Source organism: Acanthochromis polyacanthus, chromosome 12 (assembly GCF_021347895.1).
Source record: "Acanthochromis polyacanthus isolate Apoly-LR-REF ecotype Palm Island chromosome 12, KAUST_Apoly_ChrSc, whole genome shotgun sequence".
Taxonomy (NCBI): domain Eukaryota; kingdom Metazoa; phylum Chordata; class Actinopteri; family Pomacentridae; genus Acanthochromis; species Acanthochromis polyacanthus.
In genome coordinates, this window is record NC_067124.1 from 11,862,940 (window position 1) to 11,884,122 (window position 21,183).

General features: G+C 38.5%; 1 protein-coding gene across 8 annotated transcripts; it reads left to right on the forward strand.

Moving 5' to 3' along the window:
- Window positions 1-8: 8 nt before the first annotated feature.
- LOC110948236 (myelin basic protein-like) lies at window positions 9-20,946 on the forward strand. 8 transcript variants are annotated; one of them, XM_022189675.2, is made up of 7 exons: window positions 9-130; window positions 9,493-9,597; window positions 9,766-9,792; window positions 10,995-11,024; window positions 14,039-14,122; window positions 14,860-14,878; window positions 19,476-20,946. In XM_022189675.2, the coding sequence occupies exons 1-6, from the start codon at window positions 11-13 to the stop codon at window positions 14,860-14,862; spliced, it is 369 nt and encodes a 122-aa protein (XP_022045367.1). In that variant the 5' UTR covers window positions 9-10; the 3' UTR covers window positions 14,863-14,878; window positions 19,476-20,946. The 8 variants fall into 8 exon arrangements, with proteins under 8 accessions (XP_022045367.1, XP_022045366.1, XP_022045371.1 ...); XM_022189674.2 differs by lacking the exon at window positions 14,860-14,878; XM_022189679.2 differs by lacking the exon at window positions 10,995-11,024 and having other exon boundaries at window positions 14,048-14,122.
- Window positions 20,947-21,183: the final 237 nt, after the last annotated feature.

The following is a 21,183-nucleotide window of genomic DNA, read 5'->3' on the forward strand; positions in this document are numbered from 1 at the left end:
TACTGTAACCATGGCATCTGCAAGCAGCTCTGCACAGGCCGCCTTCGGGCTGGGCCGGAGAAAGAAGAACCCCGGCCTCCTGGATCAGATTGGAAAGTTCTTTGGCGGGGACAAGAAGAGGAAGAGCAAGGTGAGGACGCAGAGAGTCGAGGTGAAAAAAACTCGACAGCTCTCGTGTTATCTCAGTTCATTGTGCTGACTCCACTCCCAGAAGCACTTTTTATTTCTGATTCTTTAACATACATTGTAAGAATTTGTTGCCATATATTTGTCATGTAGAGTTGCGTTGGTTTTGCTGTTGTTTTTGTGGTGAACCAAAGTCACATTGTCCCGCGTTTCACATTAACTGGCAGATAATGAATGGACACTGGATTATGGCTTTGGGTGGGGTTTGTTTTCTGTTTTATTTCATAGAGGCTGTGACTTTGAATCAGTTAAGGATAACTTTCTATATTGTTCTGTTTTTTTATTTGAATGGCACTGACATGAGTAGCAAATCTCCTTCAGTTAAATTTAATATATCTATGGATGTGACATTATATTGTTTCACATGTTGCTGCCATTGTGCTGTTTGTTTATTAGAACATTTATCAAACTGGAGAACAGCAGTGTTTCACTTCAGGTACTTCTCTACGTTGGGGAATTCATGTCCGTATCATTAAGATGTAACACTGGTAGACTATTTAGGATTTTGTCGAGGCATTGGACAGTCTTCAGAGAGTTAAGCAGCTTCTTAGTAGAGTCTCTTTGGTTTCTCTGTTTCTGGAGTCATTTTTGAAACGTCTGTGAGAAGTCAGTCACAGGGAGGTACCTGACTGTTGTCTGCACGGGAAAGTGCTGATCACATTATGCTATAAATGATCAAAGAATTATATTATGTATATGAGCATATAATGAAATTTAACAGAGTTAGAGCTTTTTATCATCCCCTGTTTGGGAATATATATTTAAAAGTTTGCATCCTATAATGAAAAAACAGGCTTATCTTCCAGACTAGTGATATTTGAGCCTGTATTGCTTTCTAATTATTTTGTGTTGTAGTGTTGTCAAGATGCCAGCATCTGACCTTTAGAAAAATATAGAACCAATCAATACCAATGATACTGATCAGGCTCAATTTGCCTGGGAAAAAATTGATATTGGTTTAGTGTCTGTATTTGCTGTAGTCGCAAAAATTCTATTTGTACCAATCTGTCCATCCGTTTAGACAAAATTGGATTCACTTCCAGACATGATTTACTGCTTGGCACCGTGGCTACAGCTGTTAGAATCCAGACTGCTCAGTTCTGCTGCTTCCACTCCCTGTCAGTGATGCCCTCTGGAGGTGGAGATGAAATAGAAGTTTCAGCTACAGCGTCGAGTTCACAACCGAACTGATGTTGGTTATCCTGAAAACACTACTGCAACAAGCTGAGCCTAAACCAGAAAGCCTTTTGTAGTTCATTTAGGAAGAGAAATGATGGTCTTCTGGATCCATATGTCCCATCATGTGTCACATCTGCTCGCTGTGACAGCTGTCTTAAAACATTACTAATAATTGTTTCAAAGCAAGGTGAGCAGCGAGCTAAATCCTGTGGACAACAATTCTCTGATTATAAGCTGTTTTTTCCTGTATCCACCTGTCCTCGCCCTGCAGAGTGTTAATCTGAGTGCTTTGGCTCGGTAACCGCAGAGAAATCTCTGAACAGCATCTAAATATGCATTTCTCTTGACGCCTTATACCAACTATGAAATAGTGTTTAGTGTAAGATTCAGGATAATAATGATTTTATACATATATACATATATGTCACAAATCTCTGCTTTAGCCTGTTCTGCTGATCAGATATTGTTTTTGCTTTTGAAATGATCAGGGAAAATATCAACAGAACAAATAATGAAGCTTTCATTTAGCATCGTGCTAGCTACCAATTTGCCACAGTATTTTCCTCATTCTTTTTTGCCATAAAATTGTGCATTATCCATACTGATGACAAGTTTACTAAAAACAAAGATGTACAAATATATATTTATGTATTCACCAAGGATTTGCCTTCAAATAACGAGTGTTCACATCTCAAATAAAAGATAAGTTCGCCCCACCTCTGTGGCCTCTAGCAAAACAAAAAACATAACAACCTGCACTAACTTTCTGCTGCAAACACTTATTTTTTCAGAAAGAATACATCATGAAGACAGCTATTTTCTAGCTTAATTTTTCTACATAGCCTACATGTCTGTGCGCACAGATTCTCCACAGACATTCAGAATTCATGAATCTTGGCTGCAGTATTACCGTGAAAGATTGTGTCAGTGTTTTGCATTGGACTGAGGTTATGCATGCTTATTCCAGTAATGTTGTTTTCATACTTGGCAGGTGTGGAGTCTTTTACACGCTAATCCCTTGTGCTTTGTAATGTCTTTTGTCTGCTTTTACATATGTTTCAGTCTTAGCCTGAGTTTGGGCATTGGGAAAAATGTCATGACGAGAGATGTTTTCAGAAGTTGTGACGCCAAAAAAACAAACAAACAAAAAAAAACAACAACTCTGGTCTCAGGACGCAAAACAGTTACAGGAAATCTGCATTTGAGTGCTAACAGCAATTGGATCATTTCAGATTGTAATAATGATGTGCTAAATGGAGGAAAAATACATTTTGCATGAACATTAGCTAGTCTAGCAGAAATGATAAATAAAAAAATATTTGAAATCTTAATTTTTGAATCGGTCATATAATTCAATGCAGGAGTGATTATTGTAAATGAGTCAGTCCTTTAGCAGAACAGCTCACGGTCAAAACCAAAACTTTTGTGATACTTTAGTCGAACCCCAGTGTCTTGGATGGAGGAGGTGGGGGCTCTGACTCCCTCACCTCACATCAGTTTGTTCACCTCAGGTTCACAAGTCTTTGACACAGTTGGGGAGTTTTATTTGAACCTGCGGTGGAACTGTGTTGACCCACTGCTTTGTTACGCCTTCAGCTTTCCAGCAGACACTTGTAACTGTCTGGATCTGTTGTGACCAGTGACCTGATCCTATCCTGTTCTAAGCTTTTTGGATTTTTGCTTGATTAAAAGTCTTTAACAACACCCTCTGCATTGTTGCTGTTGTTTTTTCAACTTTGTGTTTGGCTTGGTGTGTCCCTTTGGTTCTACTGTTGTAAATGTCAAATCATATTAACTGCTCTGCTAATACTGATAACAGCCAACACTCGGATTTGTAATTACTCCCCTTCTGAAGTTGTGGCTTTGTTTTATGTTTTTAATTTAGCTCCAAGTAAAAACATGTCTCAGCCTTTAAGATTATAGATTTTAATACAAACTAATATTCCAAAGTTGAGTCAGTCAATCACATACTGTAGATGTACTCCAAACCAAAAGGAGGTATTAGAGAGTGTTTTGAAGTTGAAGCTGATATGATATGAAACAGCAGACGTTTGCCTCCTTTAGTATCTCAAGATGTATGAATATGCTAGTTGGTCCACACCACTTGATGCCGCTCAAGCTGTGACTCTAAAACTACAATACGCTACTCAGTGGCAAGCTATAATACTGCAGTAATTCAGCCATACATGTTCCAAGTAGAAAGAAGAAAGCTCCACTCTACAAGGGGACAGGACTAGTTCTTTAGGTTGGTTATGCAGAAAGGCTCAGTCACGGAACAGACTGCTGGTTTCACCCAAGAAAAAGGCCATATTCACATAGTAACAAGGTTAAAAAAACAAAAAACATCTCTCTTTAGGGAGCTCTGTTTATCTCCAATCTGATACAACTGAGTAATGGATGACTTGTTTGTGTGAGAACAAAAATGAAATGGCCTGAAAAGAGAATAAAAAACCTTTCACCCACAGTTTGTCAACTAAACGAAGGCAGACTACTGTGATATACGAGCTGAAGGTTCTTGTCTCCCAGAGCCGGGGTTTGAAATTCATTTATCTGTCACATTTTTAGCATGTCTGAACTATGTTAATTGCAACGGCCAGTTTAATTCAGCCAAATTAGGGTTCATTTTAATTTCTAATTAAAATGCTAAAATGTCTTTTTATATTCATCTCTTGGTTATACAGACAAACCGTTATAGTCAGGCACTCAATGAAGGCCCAGGACTTTGTGCATTTTAATGGCATTTAAATGCAAGCTGAAAATGATTGATATTGCAGAATTAATAGGAGGCCTGCTCAATAAGCAATAAGTCACACATGGAAGAAAACAGTGCAACCTGCCAGTTCAACAAATTAAAAGTGTAAATATTGCTCACACTTTTTGCTTTGTGGCTTTGGATTATGTACTACTCAGCAAAAACACTAAGAATTCTTATGGGACTATTAAAAACATATTAGGTTGGGAACTGGGACTGAACATGTTGCTCTAAAAAATGCACAAACTCCATAACTTGAATGATTAATATAATCAATTTTGCCAATAATAAACAAAGACATTCTTAGAAAGTTTGATGAAGATGCTTATGCTTCCCAGTGGTGCAACTTGTACACTGCTGTTCACCACCATGTTCTTCTATTTACTTCTGTGCGCACATAGACTGCACATGGGCTTTAACTAAATCAGAATAAATAAATAAATAACATTTGGAAATGGTTTCCTCCTGTTTCGCAAATGATCTGTAGTGTCAACACAACTCTTGATGAATGTTAAATAGTTTCAGAGATGTTCAGTGTCAAGAGAGTGGAGTTTCTTAGAATTCTGAGTAGTATTTTCAGTCACGACCTCCAAGTCTCCTCTCCTGCTCAGGATTAATTATTAAGCATCATTCATAATAAAGCAGATTCCTGGCCAGGCTGTGACCTCTGACCATAGTGATCATTAACCTACAGTTTGTGATAAAAGGAAGGAATCCCTGTAGCTCAATCTGTCTCCTGAATCCTGATTCTCTCTCTTTGCTTTTCTCATCTTTTGCACTTTGTAATACATGACCATGTAAGTACATTTTATAGCAGCATCTGAGATATGAACAGCTTGCTGTCAGAGATTAAAAAAATGACTAAACAGTTTGGAAAATACACTAAATTGTGATAATTAGATACAAATATTGATCCCATTCTTATACCTGCGCGTTCAACATAAAATAGCCTTATACTTTCACTACATCCGTTCCACCTGGCAAACATCAAGTTCTTTAGCTCTGTTTGGTCTCCACCAGCTAATGTGAGAAATACTTAGCCCTGTAACTGCCAAATGCTGTAGTGTGTTAACCAGCTAAGAGCTAACTTTGTTAACAACTTGGTGCTCTTCAAGTAATGTATAATTTTATAGTTTTAACTATAAAAATAGAGGTCTACTTCTGGGGAAAACAGCACTGTGCGAACAGTTAGCATTAGCAAGATCTTAGCAACTCAACAGAACTGAGGGGACCTGTCCAGTGATAATTATTTGTTATTGTTGATGCTTTTTCACTTTACTAAAATAGTTCATATTACAGAAATTGTAGTTGCTTTACATTTGAGATCAAAGATTGTTAGCTTAGCAAGACTGAAAAGGATGCAGCTAGCCTAGCTCGCTAATTGATATGTTTTACAGCTAGCTTAATGTAACTTTTGACTGTACTTCAATGTTTTGTACATTTAAGTGTGGTATCAATGCTCATGTAACATTTTTCCTTGAAAACTTTTTTTTTTTTCAAATGCCACAACATTCCTTTAGTACAAACACAGCCGCGAAGAGTGTTGTAGCTTCATGGCTAATGGACAAATAGAGGGATCGTAATCAAATCCATACTGCTTAATTCTCAGCAAGGAAATGATTTTGATTTCAACTATATCCACTTGTGGAGATTTAGAAAGTTAGTTACTGTCTTTAAATTCTATGTATTGTTGCATAAATAAAAAATAATAGAAGAAAAATTGATATGAGCAGTGACAGTGACTGTGGCTATGGAGATAAAGGAAAGAGAAGCAACTGAAATCTCAGTAAGCAATGTCAACACTTGACAAATTGTTTGCCTGGCAGACAAGCAACACAAAGACTCACAAATCCTATGCATGTGTTACAGTCAGATAAAAATGAGTTCTTTGTAATCTCGGTACATCTTTTTCTCTCTTACACACACCTGAGCTTCTTTCTCTTCAGACATCAAATAGGCATCAATGATTCCAACCTCCCTCTTTTCAAAGACAACACTAAAGGAAAAATGGGTAACATACTTTCAGTACTTACCAAAACAGATTTATTTCAGACTCAGACTCAATGTCACTGCTCATTATCGGCTCCATCATCATTATCAGCAAACAGGAATGTTTACCTCCACATAATATTCCCATGAAAACAGGAACCAAAATTATTCAGCATTATCTTTCTTGAAAGCTTTTTTTTTTCAAATGGAAACATATATGGAGGAATAAGAGCAGAACAGAGAGAACAAACAGAGCAGAGACTCATTCACATCAAAGGAAAAACTGGCTGAATTTGATACCATGAGCACAAATCCTACAGAATTATATGATCTGCTTTCTTCTCTCACTTCATCTCTGTTCTCCCCCAAAACAAATTGCAGAGGCGACTCCATTCTCTCAACTCCGTTTCATTTATGCCTCTTTTTCAGTCAAGAACAGAATTGAAACAGACATGCAGAGAGGGATTCATGCAAGAGGACTTCATTAAGGTGTCACTGCTGGGGCAGCAGAAAGTTGCAACACAGAATCTCACATCAATGAGAAGGGAATAGTTGAAATAGTGAACTAGGGGAGGTGTCGAACTGCACACTTTTTATAAACCCCATAAAAGACAGAGCGAGTGACACCACACGTCCATCATCTAGTGTAATGGAGGTGGCAGCGAAAGTTTCCCCCCTTTCAGTAAACCTTAATGCTCTGATGTGAGGTAATGGATGTGAATCATAACACGACACATCCAGAGACACATACATTTTGCTGTGGCATTAATGGGGTCACAGAGAGGGAAAAATGAGCCGACATTAACTGAGATGACTGGACATACTGAGTAGGCGAAAATGAGTGTTTTTTTTCCCTACGGTGGGCAGGATATGTTAATGATGTTTGGTAATAAAAGACTTACACTTTTCACCTTTTGTGTCGCCATAACATTTGCTTGAAAAACGAAAAGATTTGTTCTTAAATGCTGCAGAGCTTTCACAAGTCAGAGGATATCGACCTTATTTGCATTCAACTTGACGTAGCCTTTGTAAAGTATGTTTCTGAAACACTTGGCTGCATTTACTTCCGCTTTGAGGTGACAACTAGTCTTCTTTTAGTAGATCAACCCATAGACAAGAAAATAATGATAATTTCAACTTTTAATTTGTACTGTTTTAATTTGTATTTATTAACTCATTGCCAAGAGGTTTTTGCCATTAAATCTTAATGCCCTTTCACGTGTAAAGAGGTTTCGATTTTATTACAGTGGAGTACTTTAAAAACTGCCAAACTCCAATGGGAACAGATCTAAACAAGGTCCTGAGCATGGTGTTGCTTTAATTATAGCTTTCAAACAGTTCGCTAACATGCCGAACCATTTGGAGTGGTCTGTGTGCCCACTGCCAATGGTATTTGTCCAAATGCATTGTTCTCTAATCAAAAAGTCAATATTAGATGTGAAATCTGTCCTCTTTATTTGTAAATTCTTGATTTTTATTGTGTATATACTGAAGAACTATATGATTAAAATATCAACTGACTGGACCAGCATTCACTGTCTTAACTAGAAGTGCAACTTGTGCAATATAAATGTAAGTTACTGTTATTATTGCATATCCTTCTAATATAAGACTTAGTTCAAAATCAAATATTATTATTTCAGTTATGTAATCTCATGTTAGTCCGTCCATCCATCTGTTTTCTTTGACATATCCAGAGTCGGGTAGTGGTTGCAGCGTGCTAAGCAGGGCAACAATATTCTCCAGTCCCTGATGCGAGATCCCAAAGCGTTTCTAGGCCAGATGAGATCAGGAGTTCTTCCAGTGAGCTCTGGGTCTACCCAGGGTTGTGTGAGGGTAGAAAACCTCCAAAGGAAGGTGTCAATGAGGCATTCCGGTGAGATGCCCCAGCCACCTCTGTCTTCTTTTGATGTGAAGGAACACCAACTCTCTTCACCCGATCTCGAAGGCTCTTCTCACTTTTAGGCTCTCTATTCAGATCTCATGATCACTAACGGGGGTTGGAACACAGATCGACTGGTAAATTGAGAACTTTACTTTTCAGCTTGGCCCCATCTTCATTCGCATTACTGCCTATCCTGCACCATTCCGCCCACACACCATTTTTCCATAACTTGTGTACAAGATACCGAGATACTTAGCTCCTTTTGCTTGGGACAGCAACTCATCACCAACCCAGAGGGAGCAATCCAGTTTGAGGCAGAGAAATATGATGTCAGACCTTAAGAAGCTGAATCTCATCCCCTTCACACTCTAAAGCCAACAAAACAACTTCATCTGAAAAAACAGATGCAACTCCAAGGTTCCCAAACTGGACATGTTCCTCACTCCAGCTGTACCTCCTGTCCATGAATATCAGAACCAGAATCAGAGACCTTAAAAAACCAAAGTGAGACACTTTCAGCACAAGGTCAAACACATACAAAGCTCAGCGTTTAATTTAAATGCCAATCATTTTGTATCTTTGGTGATTTCCTTTGCTTCATTCGGCAGGTAAGTAGGACTCAAGTGTTGGTTCGTTTTAAATATTGATTCCTTTAACCCCTTTCCTATCCTTCATTTTTAAAGAATTCGAATAAAGCAAGACAATTCCTCTAGGATTTTTTTTTCAGCAGCTGCAAGAGGCTCTTTGGGGAGCCGTGACCCGCAAACAAATGACACTTGAACTGAAGATTTTACTTGTACAACCTATTTACTGAACAGCCAGTTGAAATTGGCTTTTTAAAGGCTGAATGTTAAAAAATAAACATAAAAAATTTGAACAAACTCATTTGAAAACGCAGTCAGCAGTTACATCATAGAGTGTAAATAATAGCTTAATGCTATCAATTAGTTTACAGAGTTGACACCGGGCCCAATTAACTGAAGCTATATGTTACATACCGTTAGCTGGACATCAAGATTTTGTGAATGCCATTTAAATTGTAAAATATATCATGAGTTATCTTAACACTTATAACTTTTCTCTGGTAAGTCGCTGCCCTATTTTCCAAGATGACACTCCTCTGATTCTCTCACTTACTTGACATGACGTCTCTTTCAAGGCCGGGCTCTCGAGACATCAACATCGTATTAACCCATATGTATTAACCCGACGTATCAAAGAGTAGATACTGAGCACGATAGCTATCTGTAGTTTACCTTAGTGCTCGCGAGTACCCGACACAGTGCAGGCGGTGGTGTATTTGCAACAATAACAAAAAGAAAAGAAAGACATTTGAAAGAGCAGCAGCTAGGATTTAGGAATGGAGGGCCACCACCGCTGAATGAATGTAGAGGAAACACTTGTATGTGTATGAGTCTCTCACCCTCAAGATTTAAAGTCAAACTTGCATGTTAGATACATTTAACATGCAGTCTATCGTTTCTTTCCTTTTCCTGTTCAGGGCTCTTTCCGAGGTGCTCTCTCTCCAGCCCCTCAGAAAGCCTCTGCCACTTCCCCACGCAAGCGCGGAGCAGAGAACGCCGTGGTCCATTTCTTCCGCACGATCGTGAGTAATGCTTAGCTCTCTGACACTCTCAGGCTCTCAGGTCAGACAGGAGCTTCAGTGATGCTGCCAGCTTTTCTTCCTCCATGTTTTGTCTCTTTGCTGTGCCGTTGCTTTCTCTGATCGTTCACTAACTCTGTCAAAACCTCTCTGTTATCAACACTTCTTCAGGTGTCCCCTGCCCCTCCCAAGTCTAGGGTGAGTCTGCTTTCTGTTGATTTGCAAAGAGACATGAATAAATAAGTCAAAAGTTGAATGAAAACCCCTTTAAATACTTATTACAGATTTTAAAAAATCTATAAACTTCTCCACGCTCCTGTGGATTCAGTATTTGCTCACAGCATGAAAGATTATTTCGTATTATACAGTTGAAGAAAAAGTAGAGTTTAGAAGAAACTGCCAGAGACTGAACCTCTACAGCAAGAGACTTCAACTTTACATTGTTCGTTTTTATAACAAAATATTTGTCAAATTTAGAATCTAACCTTTAAGAACCCAGACCCATTTTTCCTTAAAGGAAAATTATGTGGGCTATACCACAGACCAAGTGGACCACATAGACTGGGGGCACTCAAAGTGCTTGTTACACTGGTGTCACCGTGGGTTCTTATGGGCTAAGCAAGAATAAGCCAGAAGTTGGGTTTTTATTGTTTGTTTCAGTCCATTTTTCCATTCCATTTTAGGTCATTTAAGTAAGGTGACATGTTTACAATAACAGTTCTTTTCAACCTTTCATTTTCCTATTCACCTCATTTTCCAGGTGTAATTTTTTTCAAATTTTTATCGTACTCATTTATTATTGCTTTTCTACTTAATAGGCACTACATTTCATGTGTTGTATCATTTGTTTTTTTCTGAGCAATATCTGGTACAAGAATTTCCTTCGCCATCAATAAAGTTTTGTCTTGTTTTAGCTTAGCTGAGCTTGAACAGCGGGGAATAGAAAATAGATTCTGTTTCACTGATGGAAGGTCATTTTAATGTGAAACCAAACAGTATAATTGGCAGATTTTCAAAGAACTGTGTATGGACACATGCAAGAAACAAGTATTTACAGCACCTTTACAATCAGTTTAAAATAGTCAAACAGTAAATGTGCTACTATGGTTCATGTCTTTGGCCTTGTTGCTGCTGAATGTCACTAAACTTGTGCTCTTTCCAATGTGAGCATCCTCCTTGCTCCTCTCTCCTCCCTCTCCAAACATATTTGCCTCCCTTCCGTCTCTGCTCCTGCCTCCCCCCCGCAACCCCGTGATTCCTCCCCACCCCTCCTCTGGATGGACTCTCCCACCTGCCTCCTCTCCTTTTCCATCCTGCCTTTGCGCTGAGTAAGTTTTTTCTATTTGTCTCCTCTCCCTCCTGCCTTCTTGTCCTTGTCTCTTGTTTCTCTGCACATCCAGTGGAGAGGACTAGCAGCCAAGATAGGCCTGGTAGGTGGTTTGATAACTGCAAAAAAAAAAAAAAAAGGAAGGTATCATGCCTAATTAAACATGAAGGAGCAAGTGAGGTCATCTTCTCAAACTGTCTTCTAGATGCTTCTGACGCCTGTGGCTCTTTTTCCATTTCCATCAACCACTTAGGCCTTCGTAATCTGTCCATACATCAGTGATAACGCCCTCATTTCCTGCCGACTTAAGTCCATTTTCAAGTGCATCATGCCCATTTTGTGACTTTGCAGTCTGACCTATCCATATTGTGTGCATATATCGCTGTTATGATAACACAGGCCTTCCTCCCCTCTTCATTATCCCTGTTTCATTCCAAAAGTTTCTTAGTGGCCGGCTGAAGTGAGGCTGCCTTCTGCTTCATTTGGCAACATTATCAGCGTCCTCATGCATGTATGTGAAGCAGCACAGGAGGTGGTTGTGGCTAAAAGGGGGGGAAAAGAGATTCTGCTAAGGAACTGTATAAAAATTACTGTAAAGGAGGAGATCAGTAAAATGGGAGGGGATTATAGGTGGGTGTGAAGGTTGGCAGGACGTTTATTTATTGGATTGAATTTAGATTTTATTTCGACTTTTCCTTGACAAATAAAATAATGATATAAAAAAGACAACTTTTACTTTAGTATTTTTATTATTGAGCATTCATAGTGGATAATAAATTATAGTTTCATCTGAAATCAAACAATTTTTAACAATTTCAAATTGTTCAAAAATTCCAGATATTTTAGTAGCATGAGATATGGGTATTTGCTGAGATATTTAGATATATACCAAATGCTTTCTAAATAAAATGTATTCAGAAATTGCCCATGGACTCACTTTCAGCATGTTTTATTTGCATAGGAAAATCAAGGTCATGTTTGACAACAATATGTCAGAAAGTGTTAGAGACACAAGTCTAAAATTTTTGGTTATTTCTCAACTTGCCCTTCATTCATACAGTGTTGGACAAGTAGACCAAATTGTCTTTGGTGTAGAGGTAGAATGCTAAAATTAGCTATCACATTAGCATTAGCATTAGCATCACTTACACTTAGCTACAGATGACGTGGTCACAGCTGTATTCTTAAGTTATACACTGCTGTCTGTTTCCTTTTGGACACTGTTTTGTAGATGTTTGGTTAAGGTAGCAAAACTGTATTAGAGATCTGGCAGACATCTGTCTTTGACATTTGAAGCAGGATGCTTAAATACCAACCCCAGTAATGACACAACAAATAAATTAGACAATGCACAAGCAATGTAGGTATATTCTTTTTTCTTTTTCCTGCTTTGTAATAATAATGTAAGACGTTGTGATAATGTTAAGATCCTTGTTTTTGTTTTTGTTTTTTAAATAAAATGACTCCTGCCACCATTCCAATAATATTCATACAGTTCCTAAGTGATTTTTTTACATGACTTTTTGCATTTCTCTGTTTTTTCACTTGAAAATATTAAATCCTCTGACTATTTTAGCTTTTTCATCCAAGTGGCAAGAGGCAACATTTTAAAATGTTTCCCAGTTCAAGGCCAAATCTCAGTGTTGTTAAGTGCCAACATTTGGTTATGATAATATGCAGGTACCGTAGGATTAATTCATGCATGTATTCAGAAAGTTAAATGTTATGCTAGAAATTTTCCTAAATGAAAGAATTACCTTTAGTGGTTCCAAATCTTTTCATTTTTGCTGCTCTGTATCTTTTCTACCTCATGCATTATTCAAAAACTTGGATGAAAACATTACTTAAGTGGTACACAAGTATAATAAAGTGAGTCTGAATAGGACTGCACGCTATAAGATGTATATCTGAAGAGTTCATTTGCAAAAACAGGTAACCCTGTATTGTGCTGCACAGTGACGTAGTGGTTAGCACTTTCGCCTTGCAGCAAGAAGATCCCCGGTTCAAATCCCAGCTTGGGCCTGGGATCTTTCTGCATGGAGTTTGCATGTTCTCCCTGTGCATGCGTGGGTTTTCTCCGGGTACTCCGGCTTCCTCCCACAGTCCAAAAATATGCTGAGGTTAATTGATCACTCTAAATTGCCCGTAGGTGTGAATGTGAGTGTGATTGTTTGTCTGTATATGTAGCCCTGTGACAGACTGGCGACCTGTCCAGGGTGTCCAGTGCCTTCGCCCGAGTCAACTGAGATACAGCCATGGCCATAAGTTTGGACACAAGTACCATGACGCTTGTGAATCTTAGAAAGTACCACAAAATTGTCACTTACAATACAGTACACAACTCCTGAGAACTATATTAAGTTTCATATTTAAAAAAAACATCAAAAGAGTTTGGTGTCATTTTGTTATTCTTACCAAATTCGGTTGTGAAAATGCTGCATTTTTTTGTTATTTTCTTCTAATATTATGTTTTGGGAACAAAGTTGTTCCAATTGTTGGAATTTATTGATAATATATCCCTTGTTGATTTGCTGACTAATTAAACTGGTGCTGTCAAAAAATATTAGTTATGTTCTGTAACAGACATCAAAACAGACATAGTAAGTCATCCTGTGTCCAAACTTGTGGCCATGGCTGTAGGCTCCAGCACCCCCCGCGACCCTAGTGAGGATAAAGCGGTGTATAGAGAATGGATGGATGGATGGTAACTTTTATAAATTTTCAGAAAACTCATTTTTTTTATTGTTTACTTGAGATAATAATAATAATAATAACACTAATAATTTATTTTTTCTCTATTTTAGTTAAATCCACTCGACTTCAGTTTGAATATTATCTCAAGTAAACAATAAAAAAAAATTTCTGATTTTAAAAAAAAAAAAACAGTTGTCTGTTTTTGCAAATGAACTCTTCAATTTTTTTCCTCAATATTTTTTTTTTTTTTTGGCTACGTCCTTGCAGAATGTGCTCTTATGTGCTACATTCTATCCTTCCGTAACTTTTTCACTGCTCATACTGAACTGAAAAAGAATCCAGAGCTCTTTGTGGAAAGGTCAACCACATCTTAATCCCTTGACCATCTTTAAACACACTTGACTCATTTTCTCCTTCTGCCAGGGCCCCCAGAAGTCACACTCTGCTAAAGCCAAGAAGGCCAGTGCAGGGGATGGCAAAGGCACCCTGACTAGGATCTTCAAAATGGTAAGAAAAAAATATAAAAACTACTTGTCATATGCTTTAAAAATTATTTCTCAGAGGCATCTCCACATAGCCTAGCCGCGCTAGACAACCCACGGCAACGAATTTAATTCTCTGCCAGGGAGGGTCTAGTTACCCTCCATAAGGCTCGAGGCTGGATTCTCCTAAAACTGGCCGGACCAATCACCATGAAGTGTAGAGTCAGAAGGCGGCGTAACGAAGTGACGACAGAGGCGTGACGATTCTGACAGAAACAACCGGCGCACAATAAACAGTTATCTTTCGACTCGGCTTTGGCCACAGCCCTTAAAGATTTGAAGCTAAAATTCAACTTGAAAGATAAACAAAGGACGGCACTTAAGTGTTTCATTGAGAAGAAAGACGTATTTGGACTTATGCCGATGGGATATGGCAAATCCTTAATATACCAGTTGGCTCCGCGGCTCCGCTGGTTGGGAAGCTAATGGGACTTAGCCACAATCCGCCGGTGCTCTCGGAACTACGTCAGCCCATTCGTTGCGTTGATTGGTTGTATACCTACCCAATTGCTGCAGAGGGATTTGATAGACAACCTTTTAGCCCGCCTCCCTCCCTGTCGAGCTTCCCTAGACCCTTGTGCCGTCAGAAACATGGGTGTAGCGTGGCTAGGCTAATCTCCACACTGAATGAAAATGAAATTGCTCTGAAAATGCAATTTTTGACTAATCACTTTCTTGCCCCATTTTTTCTGTCTGTCTCAGTGATGATATCAGCAGCAGAGTGAGTAACTGATATATGATAGAAGGAATACTTTAGCGTAACTCATCTGTTAAACACGGATGCGCTTAGAAGACATCATAATCTCATTACTACAGCAGTCAGCAGCGGAATAATAAGATGCTTTTAGACACGAGATTGATAAACGTGCATGCTACAAGCTCCATGCCAACGCTGATATAATCATGCTGATGATGGTAGATCCAGTTCTGATTAGGACTCAGCGGAGCTACAGCTAACATACTTTGCCTGCTTAACAGGGAAGACGTGACGGCTTATGCATTATGTATTTGCATGTGCGATCTAACATTATTTTGCACTGTCATCAATCAATTACCAAAGATTAGGCTCCATCAGGTGCTTTGGAGAAGTTGCTGAATGCAAATGTTGGCAGAATGTAAAGCTAATTATTAGGTGTGCCATATACCTAAAAACTTTGTCATTTAAAGACCTTCATTGTTCCTTTTCTTTTTTTTCTTTCAAAGAGTCTTTATAATGCCATGGAGGAAAGTCAAAAAATAACTAACAACAATAACCTATGACTGCTTAAGTCTATGAATTGCTAAAGTATTTTTTCTTGCTAAATGAAAATATTAGATATCTATGTAAATTGATTTTTAGAATATTTTTTGAGATTATATATTTAGAGCTGCTATAATTACACAAATTACCACTTGTAATGGGAAAGGTGTCATTAGTGTTAACTAAATCACACGCAGTTTAACTTATTTTTGCTAAGTTTAGCACGAAACAGCAGAACTAGCTTTTAGCCTGCTGATAAACAGATGGTATCTCTCAGGTTATTGATATAAAACAAAAACTATGCTGAAAGGAGAAGAAATATTGGCAAGAAAACAAAACTTCAAGTGACTTCTAATGTTACTCCATGTCTGTTAAAAAAGTAAATAGACAACTGTCAACTAACATGTGCTGAAATGTGCTTAAAGAACAATTTTGTGCTGGCAGGTTGATAAAAACATAAATACACATTTACAAATGTCCATATATCAACTTATGACAACAATAAATGTGTTAGAAAATAATGTTATTGTTTATAGAGTGCTGATAGAAACAAAAGATTGAACTTAGATTGCTTTGCTATGACTGTCCCTGATCCATGATGTCAGCTCGAGAAATTTCTAGTTTCCAGTTTAAAGAAAATTAATTTGCATTTAGAGTGTGACCTTGGAATCACCGAAATTTTGGGTGAAACTTTGTTAGACAACAAAAATGTACAAGTGTGCACTCCAGTAACTGTAATAGTTCTCACGAAAGCACAAAATGTCAAAACTAATTGAGCACAGATGGAAGTTTTGACTCTTGATCCGAGTATGACTAAGTAAACTTAAGTTGAAAGCGCCTACGTTGATACTTTTGGGTCATTCAGCTCATGTACCATTCAGCCAGCTCTTAAACACTCATTAGCATTTACTTCAGATTGACTTTCCATTTTATAAAGCGGCTCCTTGTACATTGATTTGTTTACATCCATCATGAAGAGAAGTGGCAGCGCTCATTGCTCTACTATTTTTTTCCCTGTCAGGTTCTAATTAGCCAGCCCAACGGACTGTACTTTAGATTAGTTAGTTTAGCAATTACTGAAGGTAGAGAAATCCAAATTTCCCCCAGGGCTGCTACATCCTCGTCTGTAGTGGCTAAATTGTTGTCGCTAAGCTGCCAGAGAGTAAACAGCTCTGGATGTGACCGACATCTGGGATGGTGCTTTCCAATCTTTCTGATATGGTTAATTAGCGATGAGTCAGTGGCAGCACACCATTGCTTCAGTTTCTGCCTCACATAAATGACATCAAATGGAAATGAGCATAAAGCTACATTAACTTTAGAATAATGTTTCGCTCTTTGTTTCCATTCATTTTCCTCTTTCAATTTCCAATTCAAATCCAATTACCAGTGCAGTATGTTGGGATTCTTACTCAGATAATGATCGGCTCCAACAAAAGCTTGAATCATTTTATGGGGAGGAGTAAACTGATTTCCACAGTGCAGATTACCTTCTTAAGCAAACCGGATAGATTTGTCTAATTTGTATAATCTTTCCGCCTTTTAGAATCTTCTCCTCTTCCTGAATTTTGATCTGTTTTGCAGAGTAAAAGGGGTGGGGGTGGGGGTGGGGATGGGGGTGGGTGGTGGAATACAGGCTAAGAGACTGTTCACTGATAAACATAGTATGTCTGATGTGGAGCTTTAATCTGGAATAGAGAACTTTTGCGTCTGAATGGATGAAATGGCCCAAAAACTTCAAATAAAACATGTTTGCTGGCTCTATCACCATCTTAAAATAAACAGTTTTGCAAAATGATACACTCCCATTAACATCAGCAATGTATTCTACCAGGACAAGAAAAAAAATATTTGAAAGCACAGGAAGGATTTTTTTTTAAGTATTTTTGTGTCTCATTATCCATCCATCCATTCTGTATGTACCGCTTTATCCTCAATAAGGTCGTGGGGGGTGCCGGAGGCTATCCCAGCTGACTCGGGTGAAAGCAGGGGACACCCTGGACAGGTCGCCAGTCTGTCACAGGGCTACATATACAGACAAACAATGACACTCACATTCACACCTACGGACAATTTAGAGTAATCAATTAACCTCAGCATGTTTTTGGACTGTGGGAGGAAGCCGGAGTACCCGGAGAAAACCCACGCATGCACAGGGAGAACATGCAAACTCCATGCAGAAAGATCCCAGGCCAGGACTCAAACCAGGGATTTTCTTGCTGCAAGGCGAAAGTGCTAACCACTACCTCACTGTGCAGCCTGTGTCTCATTATGAATTAAACAATTTAAAAAAATTAAAAATGAGCTAAAATCAGCTCTACAGTATGAATTAAAGAAACACATGACTTTTTAATTCAGTATTACACAATAAGAGGAAATATGGAGAATATCAAGAGTGCAATTTTTAACCCTGGGATGCACAATATGGGTCAAAAGTGTCCCATATTCAATAGAAAATGGATTTCTCTTGATCCATGTTGTGCATCAAAGAGTTAAATCCATGTAGTTAGACCTATAATTTACTTAAAATGAAGTCGTAATTAAGATTTTCTTTCAAATATTCTTGAATTACTGTCTTATTTTCTTATATTTTTTCATATTTTAGAATTTCTTTGTCATATGCTAAACGGAGAAACTCAGAATAGTCAATTATTTAATCATTTCCACCCACTCTCACATTTTTTTACGTATTATCTCAAGTTCAACGTAATCTACCAATGCTGTTCTCATAAGTTTGTCTTAAAAATAGACTTTTTCTCATTTTGAGCTGTAATTGTGTCTTAGTGTGACATAATTTTGCCATAGTTCTTAACTTTTGATTCTTTTCTTATAATCAAGTCTAATATTTAGGACATACTTGCGCAAATATGACTCCCGGTCACAAATTTGACATATCTTATATTTATTTCAGTATGTATTTATGTATGCATTTATAAATATTTATCCCTTTTTTTTGCCATAATTTAACCTAATTTTAACTCATTGAAATACTTTAAAATTCAAAGTTTCATCTCCAGAGTGTCAGTGGAGGACATCAGACTCTTCTACTTTTTTTGCCATTTTTTGAACATTTTAAATTTTCATGTTGAAAATCGAGGTCAATGAAGTTACCATATATGGTTCCTTGTCCATTAGTGGTTAAAAAAAACATTCCAAGAAATGTATATATCATCACTTAGCACAAGCACTCAACCATATAATTGTCAACTAACCATGGTTAGTTTTGACATTTCGACCGCAAATATGGAAAAGGACCGAGCTGCAAGTCTGTTTTTTCCAACTTTAGAGAAAAGAGGAAGTTTGATATGTTATAGGCCTCTGCTGATTGGTTAAATCCCACAATGTCATGTGCTGTAAAGTAGAGTGATCTTTCCTGATTGGCTGGGTGAGAGGCACTGAGAGGCAGGAGCAACGCCGTATTTAACGTGTGCAGAAGTTGTCAAATATGATCACTTGCCCCATGAAGGGCTACAGGCTTTTTTCCATTGTAATTTCAAATACTTTTCCAGAGTTCTGACTTAATATCACGTATTTTGCATTAGTCTGATGCACCTTCTCATAACTCTGATTTAATATCACAAATTTCTTTTTTGTTAATATGATTTATATGAGTCTATTGTAATTCTGCCTTATTACCACACAAATATGTCAGAGTTTTAATTAATTTTTGCTCACAAATCTACTAATGTGCTTATTTGGCGTATTAAATGACTGCTCTGCCTTTTCACTCTGAAGCCCTGGTGTCATTATTCAGTGGAGGGTTACTTAATTTAGTGATGTGTGACTATAGGCCTCAGGATTCATGAAAGACTTGATGAAACCTGATGTAACACATTCTCTGTTTTTTCCCCAAAGGGAAAGAGACAACTCACTCAGACAGTGAATGTATTTAAAGGGCTGATAATTAGAAACAGTGAAAACTGAAATTTCACACTCAGGAGTAATTGGCTACCTGTTAGTTATCATGATGTTGCTGAGGCCTTCAGAGAGTGAAATGACCAATGGGCCGAACACATCGGGGTGCTGAGAAACACCTCCTGGCTGCATGTATTCACTGCATGTGTGTTGTCTGTTCCAGGGAAGCAGGAGTGCTTCTCCAGCCAAACGCTGAGGTCCCTCTACAACCCTTCCAACAGGGCAGACGTTCAAGAGCACGGGGGGGAAAAAAACAACAAAAAAAAGAGGAAGAAGAGGAGGAAGCCTTGTTGACCCTTACACTCACCGTCCCCTCCGCCTCTGTTAACACTCTAATGTCAGCTAAATCCTTCATCTCCCCATATTACTGCCCCCTACCCCTGACTCCTTTGGCTGGTAGATAGCGACACAATCTGTTGCCCCCTCCTCCACACCCTGCATGCGTTGTGCTGAGTCTGTGCAGTCATCATCACTGTTTGCTGATCCTGAAGCCGCTCACATGTGCAGCCTGAATGATCCATCCATGGCTCTCCTCATTATCTATACCTGCGCTTGAGTTTTGTGTCTGTGGTCATTTCTCTAACGAAGGGAGGCTGAAGCGGAGCAGACCTGGGGTTAGTTGAAGGTTCTGGCCGGTGCAAGTCCGACTGACTTGACCGTCGTTGCCACTGGTTGACGGATTGAAAAGCCCAAGTCGTTTCTGTTTCAGAGAAGAGAGGTTTTCTGTCTTGTCACGCCGTCGACGTCACTTCCGCCAACCTTTTTCTGTGTTTCCATGTGTTTGAACATTGTTCTGTGACAGATTTAACACGCCTTTTACATTCTTGTGAGAGCCATTTTCAGTGAACCCTTGTGTCTGACGTGTAGCTAAGTGTCCCGTCATGAATATGTTGTTGATCCACGTTTGTCATTATTGGACCTAAGGCTGGCTGTGGATTTTGTGGTAAAAGTTACATTTCTAAACCTTCTAAATAATTTTTTCCTGCAGTAGTCACTGAAATATAGATAATTTTCTTTTACAATCCGTGAGATAATGACATGACTAAAACTGAATCTGAATTACGATGCTGGTGCTGCAGCACAATGCCAGATTCAGACCGGTTCCTAAACGCTTCAGCGTAGTCTAGTGTAGGTCTCTCTGTTGTCTTCACCTTTCTATCTCATGCACAGCACACATACTGTAAATGAAATTCGCAGAAAGCCCTTGCTCAACAACAAGTGCCCTTTTCCTCCTGACTACCAAATACAATGTGCTGTGTTTCCTTTTTTTTGTGGATAATAAAAAAAACAACAATTTCAAAAAGGTGCTCTGTGACTAACTCTGTAATGACACATTATAAAGTGTTTTTTTCTGAGAATGTGCAAGTCTTCTGTAAAAAGGAAATAGAGTCCTTTGTAGAAAAGGTCAGCGCCATCATTGGGGCTGTTCCATTCACCTTCCAAAAAGCAGGCGTGTGTGACGTGCAGCGTTCGTCCCTCCCACTGTTTGCTTGAGCCTTGTGAGTGCCATGTAGTGTTTTATTGCTGAATGGATCCTGGGAATGAATGTAAACGTCCTCCTCATCACTGTATGTGTAATAGAACATGACCAGCCACTTAACTGAGAATAAAAAATGTTTTAAAAAAGACTAAAACCGGGTCTACTCTCTGCGTATTAAAGCTTGTGCTTAATGCATGATTGGAAGTGTGTGATGTGTGATGTTCCAAAGGTATGACATAGATTTACATAAAGCCAGAATGTGACTCATCGCTTGATCTTTACTTATGCTGAGCTTCCTGAGCTCATAACTGCAGCAGATGGAGTTCTCACTGTTCTGGCTCAAGTATAATCAGACAGTATGCTTTGCATTTCCATGTCATGTTGGAATAAT

Bases quoted from the DNA above. Each gene is read 5' to 3' on its own strand.
- LOC110948236 (XM_051957272.1), top strand. From the start codon at position 11: ATGGCATCTGCAAGCAGCTCTGCACAGGCCGCCTTCGGGCTGGGCCGG. The intron at 131-9,492 runs GTGAGGACGCAG...TTTCCTGTTCAG, and splicing joins ACAAGAAGAGGAAGAGCAAG to GGCTCTTTCCGAGGTGCTCT. The intron at 9,793-11,369 runs GTGAGTCTGCTT...AAAGTTTCTTAG, and splicing joins CTGCCCCTCCCAAGTCTAGG to TGGCCGGCTGAAGTGAGGCT.